General features: G+C 45.2%; 1 protein-coding gene across 1 annotated transcript; it reads left to right on the top strand.

The window, feature by feature from the left end:
* Positions 1-5,092: 5,092 nt before the first annotated feature.
* LOC120837572 lies at positions 5,093-6,220 on the top strand (the record flags this gene model as incomplete). Its single annotated transcript, XM_040207030.3, has 1 exon — positions 5,093-6,220. A coding segment is annotated over one exon (1,128 nt), but the record flags the coding sequence as incomplete, so codon positions are not given.
* Between the last annotated feature and the right edge of the window lie 11,082 nt (positions 6,221-17,302).

The following is a 17,302-nucleotide window of genomic DNA, read 5'->3' on the forward strand; positions in this document are numbered from 1 at the left end:
CTTTGTTGCCCAGAAGCGCCTGAAGGCGGGTACCCCGTCACGAGCTCTTAGCACTTACTCCGCTATAGCGCGGCATTTGGTTACCGACCATTTCTCTGTATCTTTGCAAGAGTGGCGTCACCCTAGACGAAACGTTGAGACACCGAAACGAATGAAATCTTGGAAGCCCAGTGCATCCGCGCTTTCTGCGATTCTTTTTTGTACTAAACTATCCGGACAGTCCTGCGTCACAGGACACTGCTGGGCAGTGGCAAGCAGTCTGACGAATGTTTATCGACAAATTGTTTTCTCGACACTCTAACGTTTCACCGACAGTTTGTTTCATTGATTAAAGGCTCCTGCGTTCGTTTGTTTTTTCGTGACATTGCCTCGGTTGACGGCACTCAGATGGTAGACAAGTTTGTCGAAGCCTTGGCAGTTTGGCAAGCTCGGCTACCAACAATGACATCTCTACTTTTGTCAGATTGTGGTGCTTGACACTACCAACGACAATTTCCATAGGCACACCTTCCATGTAAATCGACTTAAATGCTACCGGAGAGTATTATAAACTTCCGCAGAAACAGGTCTGGACGAAGGAGATATGGAAGCAGCAGTATTTGACTCCGAAATAAAGCAGGATGTCGGCGATGAAAGCGGGATATGAACTTTTGTTCTGTAGCAGGCAAGAGTCTGGTCTGAAATAACCACTCAAACTTTTGGAGTAGATGCCAACATCTGTTAGCACATCACTCCAAAATAAAAAAAAAGTGATTTAATTTACTTTAATTTAATTTCTTATACCTATCAGAGGCCGAAGGAATTACAGAGAGGAGTGGGGCACAGTACAGAAAAATTAGGCAAAAGACAACAAAGGTACGAGGACAAAAAAGCACCTCTTATGAGTTGTGAATGCGAAAGCATGAATGGCGTTCTTCCGCTCTCTTAGTTCGTCTGGGGCGCAGTGGCGTGGACGGTCACGTTTGACTTTGAGTACTGCCGAGGTAGCGGCCGACGGTCGAGCGCACACTTTCGTGAAGTGGCCGCGCCGCGCTGAGCTCGGCTGTACAACCTCGTCGAAGTTCGCCCGAGCGGGCTCTGTGGCCCGGCCCGCACTGCCCGCACCGCGGCACTTCGCCGGGCCGCGCTGCGTGCGCTGCGCCGCCATAAAGAGGGCTTCTGTGGTGGCGGGCTTTGGGACTACGCCGCAGGAGAGCCAATGGGAGCCTCGTTCCTTGATGACGCGCGCCAGCCAATGGGAGCATAGACATAAAAAATCGGCTTCACTTCGGGGGAATTTAGGTACCGCTTGGCGCGGGGCTTCAAAGCTGATGACGTCGGTTCGCTCCATGGAACCAGTTAATGCTTTCGCATTAAAAAGGCAAAAAATACACGAAATACTACGAAACATAATTTAACAGGTTAGTAATGGCAAGTTTAAAATTATCCGAGGCAGTGATTGTGGCAATGGCTACGGGAAGACGGTTCCAGTCAATAGAGATTTGAGGCAAGAAAGGTGCAGCAATGGGGGATCGCAACTTTTAGGATGATCGGTACGCGATGATACGTACAATGCTTCATAAAATAGCGCTTGGCGGAGAGTAGGGTTAGAGTAATAAATCTTACGGAAGAAACAAAGACGGTATATTTTTTCGACGAAGAGAAAGAATAGGCAAGGATAGGGATGCTTTCATTAAAGTAGTGCTAGCTGTGCGGTGATAGTTCGAAATTATAAAACGGGCGGAGCGATATTGGATGGATTCTACGGCAGATGCAAGGTTGATACCAGGGTTCCAGATTGAGGCAGCATATTCAAGTTTAGGACGAATTAAGGTTTTATAAATAAAATGTTTTAATAAAACAGGGGCAAAAAAAAGTTATTTTGATGTAACCCAATAATTGATTAGCGTTTTTCGTGACGCAGTCGACATGAATATTCCAGGACAGATCATTTGAAATCTGGACACCGATTTACTTATAGGAGGACACAGGAAGAAGGGTACGGTTATTGATGAAGTAGGAAGGGAACATTGTAATTTGACGAGAGACACGCATGGATTTACATTTAGAGATATTAAGTTCCATAAGCCAGTCGTTGCACCATTGGGTAAATTAATGTCGGGAGTTGGGCTAGTTGGTATTCGTTCATCATAATGTAAAAACAGCGCAAACAAACACGGACGAAGGAGAAGAAACACGCAGACGGTACAAGCGCTGACTCGCAACTGAAACTTTATTACTTCAAAAAGGAAAAAGAAGAAAATAAGATAAAAACACACACACCAGGAAGACCCCAAAATCAGCATTCTCACTCAGACATGTACGTGTCAGCCCCTTCTCCTATCAGCACCATCACATCACCGCGTGGCCAACTTTCACCCTCTCGCGCATAAATTCAAATTCTTTTTGTGAAAGCGTTTTTGAGGCCTCACTCACACACCGATCCCCCAGAGTGACAATGTGAAAGGCCTCGAGCACTTCTCTCGCCAATCTATCTTTGTTTCGTTCTAATACCGCAGTGTCAGGGAAGTACGGTTTACACTTGCATGCGTTGCAGTGCAACGAGAGGTGCCCTCCAACCGTGGCACTAAGGGAGCAGTTATGCTCTCTAAGCCTATCGTTTAAACAACGTCCTGTCTGCCCGACGTAGCACTTATTACACAAGAGGGGGATCTTATAAACAACCCCCTCACAGCATCTCACGAACGGTTTCGCATGTTTCTTTCTGCACTCTCGTTTTGGGTGCCCTTCCGCTCTTGCTTCAAAGGCCTGTAGTGGTCCCGTATATCCACAAAATCTCCCATAGTCTAAAGAAGGTCGGAAGCCGATATAACATACCGGTGGTGTTTTCAGCCCCCGTCAGACTTAAACAGGTCTGCTCTAGGATTGAGGCAAGAGCGGAAGGGCACCCAAAACGAGAGTGCAGAAAGAAACATGCGAAACCGTTCGTGAGATGCTGTGAGGGGGTTGTTTATAAGATCCCCCCCTCGTGTAATAAGTGCCACGTCGGGCAGACAGGACGTTGTTTAAACGATAGGCTTAGAGAGCATAACTACTCCCTTAGTGCCACGGTTGGAGGGGCACATATGTGTACGGGCGGAAACGCCTTCTATGCGACCTGTACTTAAATGTACAAATAAATATCTATCTATCTATCTATCTACCTCTCGTTGCACTGCAACGCATGCATGTGTAAACCGTCCTTCCCTGACACTGCGGTATTAGGACGAAAAAAAGATAGATTGGCGAGAGAAGTGCTCGAGGCCTTTCACATTGTCACTCTGGGGGATCGGTGTGTGAGTGAGGCCTCAAAAACGCTTTCACAAAAAGAATTTGAATTCATGCGCGAGAGGGTGAAGGTTGGCCACGCGGTGATGTGATGGTGCTGATAGGAGAAGGGACTGACACGTACACTCTCCGGCAATATGAAAGACCCACTGGGAGCGCGTGGCCGAGGCGGTGGCTGGCGGGGGCGCTGCGAGCGCTCCGGGCAATTCCATTCTGCTTCGAGGGGAGGACGCTCACTCGGGCTCAGATAAAGCGAAACGCGCTTATCAGTTTGTGCCGAGTGCCGAGTGAGCGTCCTCCCCTCGAAGCAGAATGGAATTGCCCGGAGCGCTCGCAGTGCCCCCGCCAGCCACCGCCTCGGCCACGCGCTCCCAGTGGGTCTTTCATATCGCCGGAGACTGTACATGTCTGAGTGAGAATGCTGATTTTGGGGTCTTCCTGGTGTGTGTGTTTTTATCTTATTTTCTTCTTTTTCCTTTTTGAAGTAATAAAGTTTAAGTTGCGAGTCAGCGCTTGTACCGTCTGCGTGTTTCTTCTCCTTCGTCCGTGTTTGTTTGCGCTGTTTTTACATTATGACCATTGGGTAACATTGTTAATATCGGTCTGAAGAGCATAGATGTCCGAGACGTTAAGGATGTCTTTGTAAATATCACAGTCGTCAGCAGAAAGGCTAATAGAAGACTAAACACGGGCAAGGAGACCAATATTATAAATAGGAAATAGTAGTGGAGCGAGTACTGAAACTTCTGGAACACCGGAGTTGACAGGCGAGTATGAAGAATTAGTTCCGTTGGCACGGACAAACTGTAGGCGGTTAATCAGAAAGGCTTCTATCCAAGCAAGAACGTATACGGATGTATGTTAAGGCCACTACATTTATGAAGGAGAAGGGCGAGAGGAACTTTGTCAAAAGCTTTGGAGAAATCAAGGAATATGCACTCAGTTCTGAAACCCTTGTCAAGTGTGACATGGAAATTATGAGTAAAGGTAAGGAGTTGGGTTTCGCATAAGTAGAACTTCCGAAAACCATGTTGTGATGTGCTAAGAAAAAAATTTAAATCTGGAAAGTTAGCAAGTTTACAGTAAATTACGTGTTGAATTTAGGAGGGTATGCTCGCTAAGGAGATGGAACAGAGGTTGATAGGATTTTGTTTTTCGCCACCTTTGTGCTGGAACCATCTTCCCCACCTTCCGATCTAATGGCAGGACTCCATGTAGTTTGTATCGCTAAATGAGTTCATCTATGATAGTGATTGAGGGTTCCTCTTTGATACTGGACCATATAACTTATTACCTTTTGCAATAAGAATAAGACGCGAAAGGGACACAGAGCCTTCTTTTTAAAATAAGGCTATGGTTGCAGAGTATGTTCCATCTACAATGGGTACTCAAAAATAGTTGAAAAACGAATCATAGCGCAACACTTCAGTTGGGATAAAGCCTCTCTCCTTCCCTCTTTGACACCCGGTAGTTTATTTAGCCAGTAAATATAATTTCCGTCGAATGACTGCGAGAACCAACATATTCGTTAAAGTAAGATGCCTATCAATAAAAATGTGGAGCACAAACGAGCACGTACCACGTGACACTAAGCGTCGTACCGCGTTCCACGCGGCGGCGTGTGTTTCCAGAACACCTCCGATTGGATACATTTCGTTTCTTGTGCATTAATAAGACAGGTAGGAAACGTTAGGAAGCCAAGGTGGAGTGGTGTACCATTCTACTTCCGGCTTCCGAGCACTACGGTTGGAGAATCATGAGCTCCTCAGGAGCGTCGATAACGGCCCTCGCCGGCCGCGGTTCATCTGTTTCTTCGGCTAACTCGGATTATCGCATTGTTCTGCCTCCTCTGCCATCAGGAGCCATTGTGCGCAACTCTGTGCTGCTGCACGGTGACGTGAGTGCTCGTCCATACAAGATAGGCGATTTCAGGGCCGAGATGGAACGTCTTGGTGTGATCGGGCACATCGAGGCGCTCGGCGCCTATCAAATGAATCATCTCTGGATGGTGACCTTCAAGACGGAGGAAGCCAAGCTGCGCCTGGTCACCGCCAAGGAACTGGAGGTAAAGGGCAAGCGTTGCATCGTCGTGGACCCGGAGAACGCAGACGTCCGCATGAAACTGCATTGGCTCCCCTTCCACGCGTCAGACGAAAACGTCAGGAGGGCCCTAGAGCCCTTTGGGAAGGTTCAGGACCTGACGCGTGAAAAATGGAAGGCGGAAGGATTCATCGGCGTCCAGTCGACGACCAGACTGGTGCGGCTAAGCCTAAAGGAGGGCGTCACTTTAGAACGCATTCCGCACCAGTTGAGGATTGCTGGTGGCAACGTTCTGGTCGTGATTCCGGGACGTGATCCATTATGTCTACGCTGCAAAGGTACGGGACACATTCGACGAGAGTGTCGCGTACCGCGATGCGACGAATGCCATCGCTTTGGACATGAACGAGACAACTGCGTCCGTACCTACGCTACAGTGACGCAGGAAGTGGTGGCGGATGGAGATGGTGTCCTCAACATGGACGAGGAAGAGGCAGAGGAGGCCGCAAGGGACATCGAAACTGAGGTTTCCGCCACAGTCGGTGCGAAAGAGGCCCCGGTCGATGAACTGAAAGAAGTGCACCCTCCACAGTTGCAGCCCGAGGGGGACGCCATGAAATTTGACCATGCGCAAGCGTCGAGCAGCAGCCCTGTCATATCGAGCGACGTCCAAATGCCTATATCAAAAGACGTAGAGGCCATCCAAGCTCTGGAATCAAAAGACACGAACCAGGTCAGTTTGAGCGACGACAACTCCGACCTTAGCGACGCCAGTGAAACGTGCATCATGCGGCCAGGGGAAGCATCAGCACGCTCTGAGTTCAAGTGGCACAAGAACACCACACGGAAGGAGCGCTTTAACCCGAAGCCGCGCATCCCGACGGAAGAGCGACGTCGGCCGGCCCTTCCGTAGGTCACTTCTTTTGTTTTTCTCTCTGCTCACTACTCATCTCTGGAAAGTGTCCTCGTCGCATGACTTTACCAGCACCCCCTTTTCCACAATATGCGAGCCCTTAAGTTTGCAACCCTCAATTGTGTAAGTCTTCTGGCGAGAAGAAGAAAGCAATGGGTGCTGGACACGATTCTGCGCGAGCGGGTTGATGTCGCTTTCTTGCAAGAGACCAAGATTGCCACAGACGGTCAAGTGGAGGAGTTGACGCGCTTTTTTGATCGTCACTTCGTCATCTTCCTGTCGAGGGCATTTGGACAGAGCGGAGGAACGGCGATAATGATTCGCAAGAAGAAAAACATCGCAATCTGCCCCGATTGGGAGGGAGACAGAAACGGACGGGTGTGCGCTGTAGAAATGCTGCACTGCGGACAGCTTCACAGGCTTGTATCTGCGTATGCACCTAATGACGCGACTGAGCGACGGGACTTTTTCAAAAATCTTCGCCAGTATCTCGACACACCTTGTCGAACGATCCTCGCTGGTGATTTTAATTGTGTGCTGGCCGAGAGGGATTGCTCAAAGCGGCTGAGAGCGGACGTCAGCCGGCTGGAACTGCGAAAACTGCTCCGCGACTTCGACCTGGTGGATGCTAAGGACAACGAGAAAACAGCCGACCCAACGTACACGCATTGGCAAGGAAATTGCCATGCTCGACTGGATCGTATTTACCTCTCGGGAGAATTTTCAGCAATGACGCCTGTGCTAGAAGTCCTACCCTTGGCGTTCTCGGACCACGCTCTGGTCACGGTAACGCTGGGCAGACCCGTGCCGCGAACCCGGAAGTCCTCTTGGTGGAGTAGCTGGAAGCTAAACGAAAGCCTCATCGAAGACGAACAACTGCGCACGCAGATAAAGGAGCTTCTCGAGGGCAAAACGGGAGGTGTGCCCATGAACGCGGTAACCTGGGAGGAGCTAAAAGAGGACGTCAAGCTCAAAGCGTTCCGGCACAGCCAGGAAAAAGCGGCGCGCGAAAGGGCGGAAAAGCGCCGCTTGATGAAGACCCTGGAAATCCTTATCGCAGAGGAAAATCGTTCCCCGGGACTCTTCAGTCAAGATATCCGCGATTGCAAAGGCAATATTCTGGAGCTTCTCGAGAAGGAGTACCGCGGTGCCATGGTCCGAAGCAGAACGCTGTTCCTCGAGAGAGATGAAGAGCCGAGCAAAATATTCAAGACGAAGGAACGCCAGCACGCTTCACGCAACAAGATAGGGAAGCTCCAAGTAGGCGACGTCGAGGTTACCCGGCAAGAGGAAATCGAAGACGCGTTTTTGCAGGCCTACACCGACCTGTTCACGAGAGTGGAGGACGACGGCGTTCTCCAAACTACTGGAGTGGCGCTGCCCAAGATATCCCTAAAGGTCCGAAAACAAATGAACCGGAAAATAACGGCATCAGAGGTCGAGGAAGCCATCAAGGAATTAGCTCCGCGCAAATCGCCAGGAGTGGACGGGCTCGGTAGCCAGTTCTACAAGACGTTCTCAGCCCAGCTGTGTCCTATCCTACGAGACGTGTACGCCGACGTACTGAAGCGAGGACTGCTGCCACCATCCATGCGACAGGCGGTAACGGTGCTCATCCAAAAGAAAAACTCAAAGGGTACCCCGAAGGTCGACCATTTCCGGCCCATCAGTCTGCTAACAAGCGACTATAAAATCCTAGCCAAGATTCTGGCAAAGCGGCTGGAGTGGGGTCTACGGGACGTCGTCGGAGAGCATCAGGCCTACGGCATCAAGAGACGGACCATCAGCACCAACCTGCACGCGATGCGAATCGTGTGCGAGGCAGCGCAGGTGTTGAAGGTTCCAGTGGCAGTGCTTCAGGTAGATCTGAGCAAAGCCTTCGACCGGGTTCGCCATTCGTTCCTCTTCCGGCTCATGGAGGAGTGTGGGGTCGGGGTGCGACTGCTACGATATGCGCAGCTGTGCTACCGTGACATCACGACGCGGCTCCTGGTCAACGGCAACAGGACGGCTCCCATTGCAGTTACCCGATCCGTGCGACAAGGCTGCCCGATGTCGCCAATTCTGTTCGCATTGTACCTGGAACCGTTGTGCAGGGCCATTATCGGTGACGCGAGCATTCGTGGGCTGTCCCTAGCGTCGGGTACGCTTAAAGTGCTCGCCTACGCAGATGACGTCACGGTGTTGTGCTCGTCAAGGATGCAAGTGCGCGCTGTAACCCAACACATCGCAGACTTCTGCAGTGTCTCGGGTGCGGCGATGAACACAGACAAATCTGTCGGAGCCTGGCTTGGAGACTGGGACTTGAAACCGGAGCAGTTCCTCGGTGTCACCTGGACGACGAGCGTTTCGAATTACCTAGGGCTCAGTTTGACCGCAGAGAAACTGAGTGGCCGATGCGGTGGTTTGGACATTAATCGCCTCAGAAGTAAGGTGCTTGACTGGCATGCTAGGGAACTCTCTTTGTTCAATCGCGCATTTATTTGTAACTCTGTTTTTTTCCCGACCGTTTGGTACGCGGCACAAGTGTTGCCGTGCTCCCAAAGTGACGTGGCGAAGGTGCATCGATTTTTCGCAACGTTTATCTGGGACTCGGGTTTTGAACGTATGAGGCGTGACAACCTATTTGTAAGCCAGAAGAAAGGAGGGTTGGGCCTTGTAAACGTAGAACTTAAGCTGAAAGTACAGCGTTTCCTATTTTTCCGCGATCAAGGCAATCCTCTCGTGATTTCTGCGTTTAAGGAGCTGGGAGGAAGCGTTTTGGGGCCGCGGCTCAAGGGGGACACTGGAGACTTCCGAGCACGTGCTCTGAAGTTTTACCAGGAAACAGCAGCAGCGAAGGAATTTTTCCGAGCCCGCTTTTCCGACGAGTACCTGCAGAAAGTTAAAAAGAAATCTCTATACTGGGACACAGTTGATTTGCTCATACCGCCCCCACTCTATCGCAGCTTTCCGGGAAGTGTGGATAAATCGGATGTATATCGTCGCTTACGTAGATACCCTGTCAGGACGGCAGTCAAGAATTTTTTCCTACGCTTCCATTTCGAAGTACTGCCGGTCAAGACGTGGCTGGTTAAAAAAGGTTTCTTTGAACCGTGGTCAACAAATTGTGCGTTGTGTCCGTTTCCCGAAACACTTGAACATGTGTTTTTGTACTGTACGAATGCGGAGCTTTTTTGGGCAGAGCTTCGAGCAGTGCTGCAGATAGATCTTTACGTAGAGTGGAAGAGCGCGAAATTTCTGCTTTTCGGCGACAGTGCACAGAGTAGGGCATGGGAGCTGCTGGCACTCCTCGGTCTATATGCGCTGTGGCGGTCGAGGACGGATCACTTGGAGGTCCGAGAGGGATCCAAGCCCGCCTGGCAACACTTCTGCGACGGCTTTCTGTACGTGAGCAGCCTTCTTGAGGCGACGGAACAACAAGGGCTTGAATGTTGGTCGCTATTTGGAACGCGTATGCATAACCGCGCTCTAAAGGCTCAGTGGTAAACAAGGATTCCCGGGCCGCTGCGCGAGTGGCTGCTTGGGGTGCATGTGACGCTACAGAGAAATGATTGAGCGAGATACATTTTGACTAGATGGAACAGCGCGGAACATAGGACAGAAAGAACAGGACAACACGAGCGCTGACTTACAACTGACTGTTTAATGTGAAGCGAAGGAAGGAAAACAAACTGGGTCGTCTGTGCAAAAAAGTAAACTCTACCAACCCCTCTGCCACCTCCATCAGGCAATGCCAGAAGAGCCATGCAAATCCTTTCGTCGAGTGTGTCGAAGGCGTCGTGTACGACGTTCCGCTATCGTGCGGTCGGTCGTACGTTGGCCAGACCGGGCGGTGCATCAACGATCGTCTGAGAGAACACCGCGCCTCTTTGGGAACGACCACTGGCAGCAACCTAGCCAGGCATTGTGCAGCGTGTGCCTGCGTCCCAGCATTTGACAGATGCGAGATTATCAAACACCATAGAGACTGTCGCACGCGCGAGATCATCGAAGCGTTCTCCATCATTAAGAAAGACAGAAGCGCAGTCAGCATGCCTTCCGTGACCCTGTTGAGGAAGGAAATCGCATATCTCGAGAGCACGTAATGAACCTTGCTTTTTCTAAAAAGTTATTTTCTTTTCTTCACTTTTGTTTTTGTTTTGCTTTTCCCTCATCTTTTAGTTATTTTCATTGCAAGTATTTTGTTTTAATCCTTATTTTCAGTTTATTTCTTCTTCTTCCTTGGCTTCTTATTTCTTCTTCTTCCTTCGCTTCACATTAAACAGTCAGTTGTAAGTCAGCGCTCGTGTTGTCCTGTTCTTTCTGTCCTATGTTCCGCGCTGTTCCATCTAGTCATGAACCAACTAGCCCATCGAAGCACACTGCTCATACATTTTGAATTTGTGTGTGAATCGCGGTCCTCACCTGTCAAACAGTGCTCACTGACATGATAAGTGTATGGCAACCAATGTGATCTTTTTAAAACTTTGTAAATAGACATACTTTTAATAAAAAAAAAAAAAAAAAAAAAAAGGTGGAGTGGTGTAGTGGTTAGCACACCCGACCGGACATTGGGAGGCCCAGAGTTCAAATCCTGGCTCCGACAATTTTTGGCTTTCGGCGGGTTCCTGGAAACTTGAATTCTTTAATTCATTGGATTAAGTACGGTTCATTCATCTGCACAATTTTGTTTATATCCTCCTCGGAGACCACGTACGATGGTGTGAAGTGCCCGTGTTGTATATTCAATAACGTGGCTCTTGATTCTCGCAGATGATGATGATACCGTGTCTCTAAAAGCTCATAAAACAAAGAAGACTACTACATGTACACGGGGCGAGACAAACAGTGGGAGGATTTGTGGAGCACAAACGAGCACGTACCACGTGACACTAAGCGTCGTACCGCGTTCCACGCGGCGGCGTGTGTTTCCAGAACACCTCCGATTGGATACATTTCGTTTCTTGTGCATTAATAAGACAGGTAGGAAACGCCAGGAAGCCAAGGTGGAGTGGTGTAGTGGTTAGCACACCCGACCGGACATTGGGAAGCCCAGAGTTCAAATCCTGGCTCCGCCAATTTTTGGCTTTCGGCGGGTTCCTGGAAACTTGAATTCTTTAATTCATTGGATTAAGTACGGTTCATTCATCTGCACAATTTCGTTTATATATATATATATATATATATATATATACTCAATACAATAATAGCCCTTAAAGGAGTTAGCCGAGGAGGTTGCCAAAAAAGAGATCAGTGAAACGTTTCGGGCCTGGTAGGCTCTTCGTCAGTCAGAAAGAAAAGGAGACTTCGTTCTCCTTTTCTTTCAATCAAAGAAAAAACGGCCGGAAAAAAGAAGAAGTTAATTGGAAAAATGCTTACCGTTTAGCGGGTGCCTACTCAACTAAATTCTCGCTTAAAAGTTTAATATATCTCGATACCGATGCAATAAATACTATGGAAATAATTAAATATAATATTATTACTGCCATTCTTATCATAAAAACAGTTTTTGGGACATGTGGTTGGGTATAACCCAACTATACCTGGTGTCATGTGAAGCCAATGAGAGGCCCAATGTTACGCGTTTGCTCGTGTCACATTAAACGATGAAGCGAAAAAAAAAAAAAAAGCAACAGTGCGGTACCGATTAGAAGATCTCAATTAAATGTCCATAAAAAAAGACGACAATGATCCTTTCGAACTGTTAAGGCCCTTCGGTTCTAAAGTATTAAATCTATAGATAAATTCAGATTCTTTATTTTTTCGATCTCTGGTGGTTCGAAAGCCCCCCTGGAGTATAATAAAATTAAAATCAGAAAGTCCGTTATGTCCTGCGGAGTTTAAGTGACGGGAAACCGGTCCGGCAACGTGTTTACGTATATGACTTTTATGTAGATTCATGCGTTTTCTTATGCTTGTTTTAGTTTCTCCTATGTATTGAATTTGGCATTTTCTACATTGAATTAAATAAATAACATTTTCCGAATTACAGTCAAAGGTACCATTTATTTTCCAATTAAAGTTATTCGCTGTGCTACGAATCGAGTTAGCTATAATTATGTCCCCACATAAACTGCATTGGTTATGATTGCACTTGGTGCAACCAATCGGGACCAGGCTACGTCCGATGGAGTTTCGGGACTGTTTAAATAAATCTAATAAATTACGTGGTCTCTTGAACGCTATACCAGGGGGTCGAGGGATAACTGCCTTTAAAGCTGTGTCCATGTGTAAAATATTCATGTGTCGTCTAAGAATATTGTTTATGTTTGGAAGTTTTGATTGGTAAGGTAAGATTAGTCGTAATTCATGATTATTTCTTTTCGGCCGCTCTACTAAACACGCGTTCCGAGAGATCGTTCGACTTTTTGATATAGAATTATTTATTAGCGGTAAGGGGTATCCACGGTTAATGAAATCCTCTCCTAGTGCTCTAGCTTTTATATCAAAATCGTTATATTCTGAACATAAGCGTCTTAAGCGTAGCATTTGACTGTATGGTATACCTTTTTTGTTTTGTATTGGATGACAGCTTTTATAATGTAGAAATTGACGTCTATCTGTAGGTTTTCGATATAAGGTTGTTTTCAAACCATTTTCAGTAAGTCTTACCTTAATATCTAGAAACTCTATTTCTGTATCAGAGTATTTATACGTAAATTTAATATGTGGATTAAAATTGTTGGCAAAATTAATAAATTCAAAGAGCTTATCTTCCCCATTATTCCAAATTATAAATATGTCGTCTAGGAAACGTTTATAAAAAAGGGGTTTATGCGGGAAAGAGTTAAGTAGCCGCTCCTCTAAAGACATCATATATATATTTGCATAGGAGGGAGAGAAGCGAGATCCCATTGCTGCGCCATGTATTTGTAAATAATGCTCATTCATAAATGTGAAGTTATTAAGCTCTAAAGCTAAGTGCATAAAAATATTTAAGACGCTTTTACTAACAGTGAGGTCGTTCTCATTAACAATATTAAGAACTGCTTGAATACCTTCATCATGCGGTATATTAGTGTAAAGAGACACTACGTCCATTGTGACAAGCAACGTAGTATTAGTCCTAAAATCTATTTGGATATCATTAATCAAATTGAGAAAATGAGAGGAGTCTTTTACGTAGGACGGGGCACCGGCTGCAGTACTTTTAATTTGTTCGTCAATAAAGGCGGAAATATTCTCTGTATTAGTACCTATTCCCGAAATAATTGGTCTACCTGGGTGATTTTGCTGATGTACTTTCATTAGCATATAGAACTGTCCTGGTCTCGGATTTTCCTGAATGAGATACGTGGAAATGTTTTTCTCTATTTTCTTATTATCTACTAGGTATTTTAATTGTGTTTTTATTGTCTCTCGAAACTTAAGTGTTGGATCATAATCTAGTTTTTTATAGAACTTAGTGTCGTTCAGTTGTTTAATTGCTTCCGATACATAGTCGGCTGTGTTAACTATGCATATACCTCCCCCTTTGTCAGCCTGGGCTATTATGATATCTCTGTTATCCGTCAGGTTTTTTAAGCATTGCCTATCCTTATAAGTTAAATTATTATTAAGTGGTCTGTCTTTTTTATACGCTGATAAAATATCTTTCTGGACCGCCTCTATGTATTTTATGACATTAACATTTTGTTTATTTAACGGCGGAATCCAATAGGATTTGTGTTTATATAAAGGCTCTTGATAAGGAGCTCCTTTGAAAAAAACTTTACAGTGCAATTGCCGTGCAAATTCATTTAAACCTTTGTGCAAGTCCAAATCATCACTATTGTTGCGAGGAGTGGGGCAAAACTTTAATCCTTTCTTGAGAACTAATTCTTCGTGTTTAGAAATTACATAGGAAGAATAATTGAATATTTCGGACTTTTCTCCACCCAAATCTGTAGAATGTTCTGAGTTACATGGATTAGTATGCTGTGTTCTATTAATTAGGCGTGAAAAGAAGTTTTTCCATTTTTCTATTAGGGGCGAGAAAAAATCCAAGAGTACATTATCTCTAAGTGCCTTACGTCGTTTAGTATTAATTACTTCTCGCTCCTTTTTATGTATGTAATGCTGTAATTCTTTTAATATTATTAAAGGTAAACCAGGGGAAGTTTTTAAAATAATATCGATCTGAGACTCTAAAGCACGAATATTTTCCATTGACTGCTGTATTGTAATGTCCAGTAAAGACATTCTAAAATTAAAAATAGCGCTATCCCATGTCTGTACATTTACATGGGATAACTGTATGGTTGGAGCTGTATATGTGTTATAAAAACCGAACGGAATCTTTTTTTGTGTGCGGCAGTTTTGCAAAAAACGTTTATGGGATTCAAATCGAATTAATTTATCGAAACCAACGCGAAGATTAAAAAAGGGTTGGAGAAAAGCCTGTGGGAGTCAATGTGAATCCGACGAACGTCGGCGTTTACATTGAGGAGCGCGTCGAAAACGACCCGCTAAGGGATTTCTATTACGTGCGGAGCCATCCCTCACACTTTGCCGTGAAAGCTGCGGGAATGACTCCGGCAACGATAATAGAACAGAATCTGAAGGCGTGCCGAAAGAAGGAGGAACAACCCCTGAAACCTGCCCACTATGTACCCTCCTCCCTCGGGCAACATCTTCAAATTCAGGGGACCTAGGTGTAAAGGGACACTTGCACAGCAAGTGAGTAACTAAAAAATCTTTGAAATGGTTGGCCAATTCAGCTATACCCTCCCTACTTAGGTGTAACCCATCGAAAGACAAAAAACGATGAGGGGTCTCAAAAAAAGAACGGTGATTTAAGAATACTACATTTTCGTAAATAAAAGAGAACTCCCTCAGAAAAAAGTTTAATTCAAAGATTTTTTCGTTAATCCATCGTATGTAGCCTGGTCCACGGGGCCTAAAATTATCCTCCAACCGGGGAGGAACGCTAGAGATAATTATAGTCACGTCCGGTCGTTTTTGCCGAATGTGTAAAATAAGATTATTAAATAAAATGGCGCACTGGAAAGGCGGTAAACGGCAAATATCATTTGACCCGATTTGTAAAAAAATGGAATTGACGTGACGGGGGAGACTGTCTACGATAGAAAAAAAATCCGAAATTACACCACCAGATTTCGAAACAACCGTCGGGCCACTACCGTTAAAAATAACAAGAGTGTGCAAATACTTAATGATGGAGGTCCCCACGATGGCAACGGTCTCCAGGCCTAGGAGGGCAGGGGCACGTCCCGAGGCCATGATCAACGGAACAGCACCTGGGAACAAAAGACGGCACTCGAGAGAAATATGCTCAATACAATAATAGCCCTTAAAGGAGTTAGCCGAGGAGGTTGCCAAAAAAGAGATCAGTGAAACGTTTCGGGCCTGGTAGGCTCTTCGTCAGTCAGAAAGAAAAGGAGACTTCGTTCTCCTTTTCTTTCAATCAAAGAAAAAACGGCCGGAAAAAAGAAGAAGTTAATTGGAAAAATGCTTACCGTTTAGCGGGTGCCTACTCAACTAAATTCTCGCTTAAAAGTTTAATATATCTCGATACCGATGCAATAAATACTATGGAAATAATTAAATATAATATTATTACTGCCATTCTTATCATAAAACCAGTTTTTGGGACATGTGGTTGGGTATAACCCAACTATACCTGGTGTCATGTGAAGCCAATGAGAGGCCCAATGTTACGCGTTTGCTCGTGTCACATTAAACGATGAAGCGAAAAGAAAAAAAAAAAAAAAAAAAAAAAAAAGCAACAGTGCGGTACCGATTAGAAGATCTCAATTAAATGTCCATAAAAAAAGACGACAATGATCCTTTCGAACTGTTAAGGCCCTTCGGTTCTAAAGTATTAAATCTATAGATAAATTCAGATTCTTTATTTTTTCGATCTCTGGTGGTTCGAAAGCCCCCCTGGAGTATAATAAAATTAAAATCAGAAAGTCCGTTATGTCCTGCGGAGTTTAAGTGACGGGAAACCGGTCCGGCAACGTGTTTACGTATATGACTTTTATGTAGATTCATGCGTTTTCTTATGCTTGTTTTAGTTTCTCCTATGTATTGAATTTGGCATTTTCTACATTGAATTAAATAAATAACATTTTCCGAATTACAGTCAAAGGTACCATTTATTTTCCAATTAAAGTTATTCGCTGTGCTACGAATCGAGTTAGCTATAATTATGTCCCCACATAAACTGCATTGGTTATGATTGCACTTGGTGCAACCAATCGGGACCAGGCTACGTCCGATGGAGTTTCGGGACTGTTTAAATAAATCTAATAAATTACGTGGTCTCTTGAACGCTATACCAGGGGGTCGAGGGATAACTGCCTTTAAAGCTGTGTCCATGTGTAAAATATTCATGTGTCGTCTAAGAATATTGTTTATGTTTGGAAGTTTTGATTGGTAAGGTAAGATTAGTCGTAATTCATGATTATTTCTTTTCGGCCGCTCTACTAAACACGCGTTCCGAGAGATCGTTCGACTTTTTGATATAGAATTATTTATTAGCGGTAAGGGGTATCCACGGTTAATGAAATCCTCTCCTAGTGCTCTAGCTTTTATATCAAAATCGTTATCTTCTGAACATAAGCGTCTTAAGCGTAGCATTTGACTGTATGGTATACCTTTTTTGTTTTGTATTGGATGACAGCTTTTATAATGTAGAAATTGACGTCTATCTGTAGGTTTTCGATATAAGGTTGTTTTCAAACCATTTTCAGTAAGTCTTACCTTAATATCTAGAAACTCTATTTCTGTATCAGAGTATTTATACGTAAATTTAATATGTGGATTAAAATTGTTGGCAAAATTAATAAATTCAAAGAGCTTATCTTCCCCATTATTCCAAATTATAAATATGTCGTCTAGGAAACGTTTATAAAAAAGGGGTTTATGCGGGAAAGAGTTAAGTAGCCGCTCCTCTAAAGACATCATATATATATTTGCATAGGAGGGAGAGAAGCGAGATCCCATTGCTGCGCCATGTATTTGTAAATAATGCTCATTCATAAATGTGAAGTTATTAAGCTCTAAAGCTAAGTGCATAAAAATATTTAAGACGCTTTTACTAACAGTGAGGTCGTTCTCATTAACAATATTAAGAACTGCTTGAATACCTTCATC

The sequence above is a fragment of the Ixodes scapularis genome, unplaced genomic scaffold (assembly GCF_016920785.2).
Source record: "Ixodes scapularis isolate PalLabHiFi unplaced genomic scaffold, ASM1692078v2 PGA_scaffold1__304_contigs__length_218370807, whole genome shotgun sequence".
Taxonomy (NCBI): domain Eukaryota; kingdom Metazoa; phylum Arthropoda; class Arachnida; order Ixodida; family Ixodidae; genus Ixodes; species Ixodes scapularis.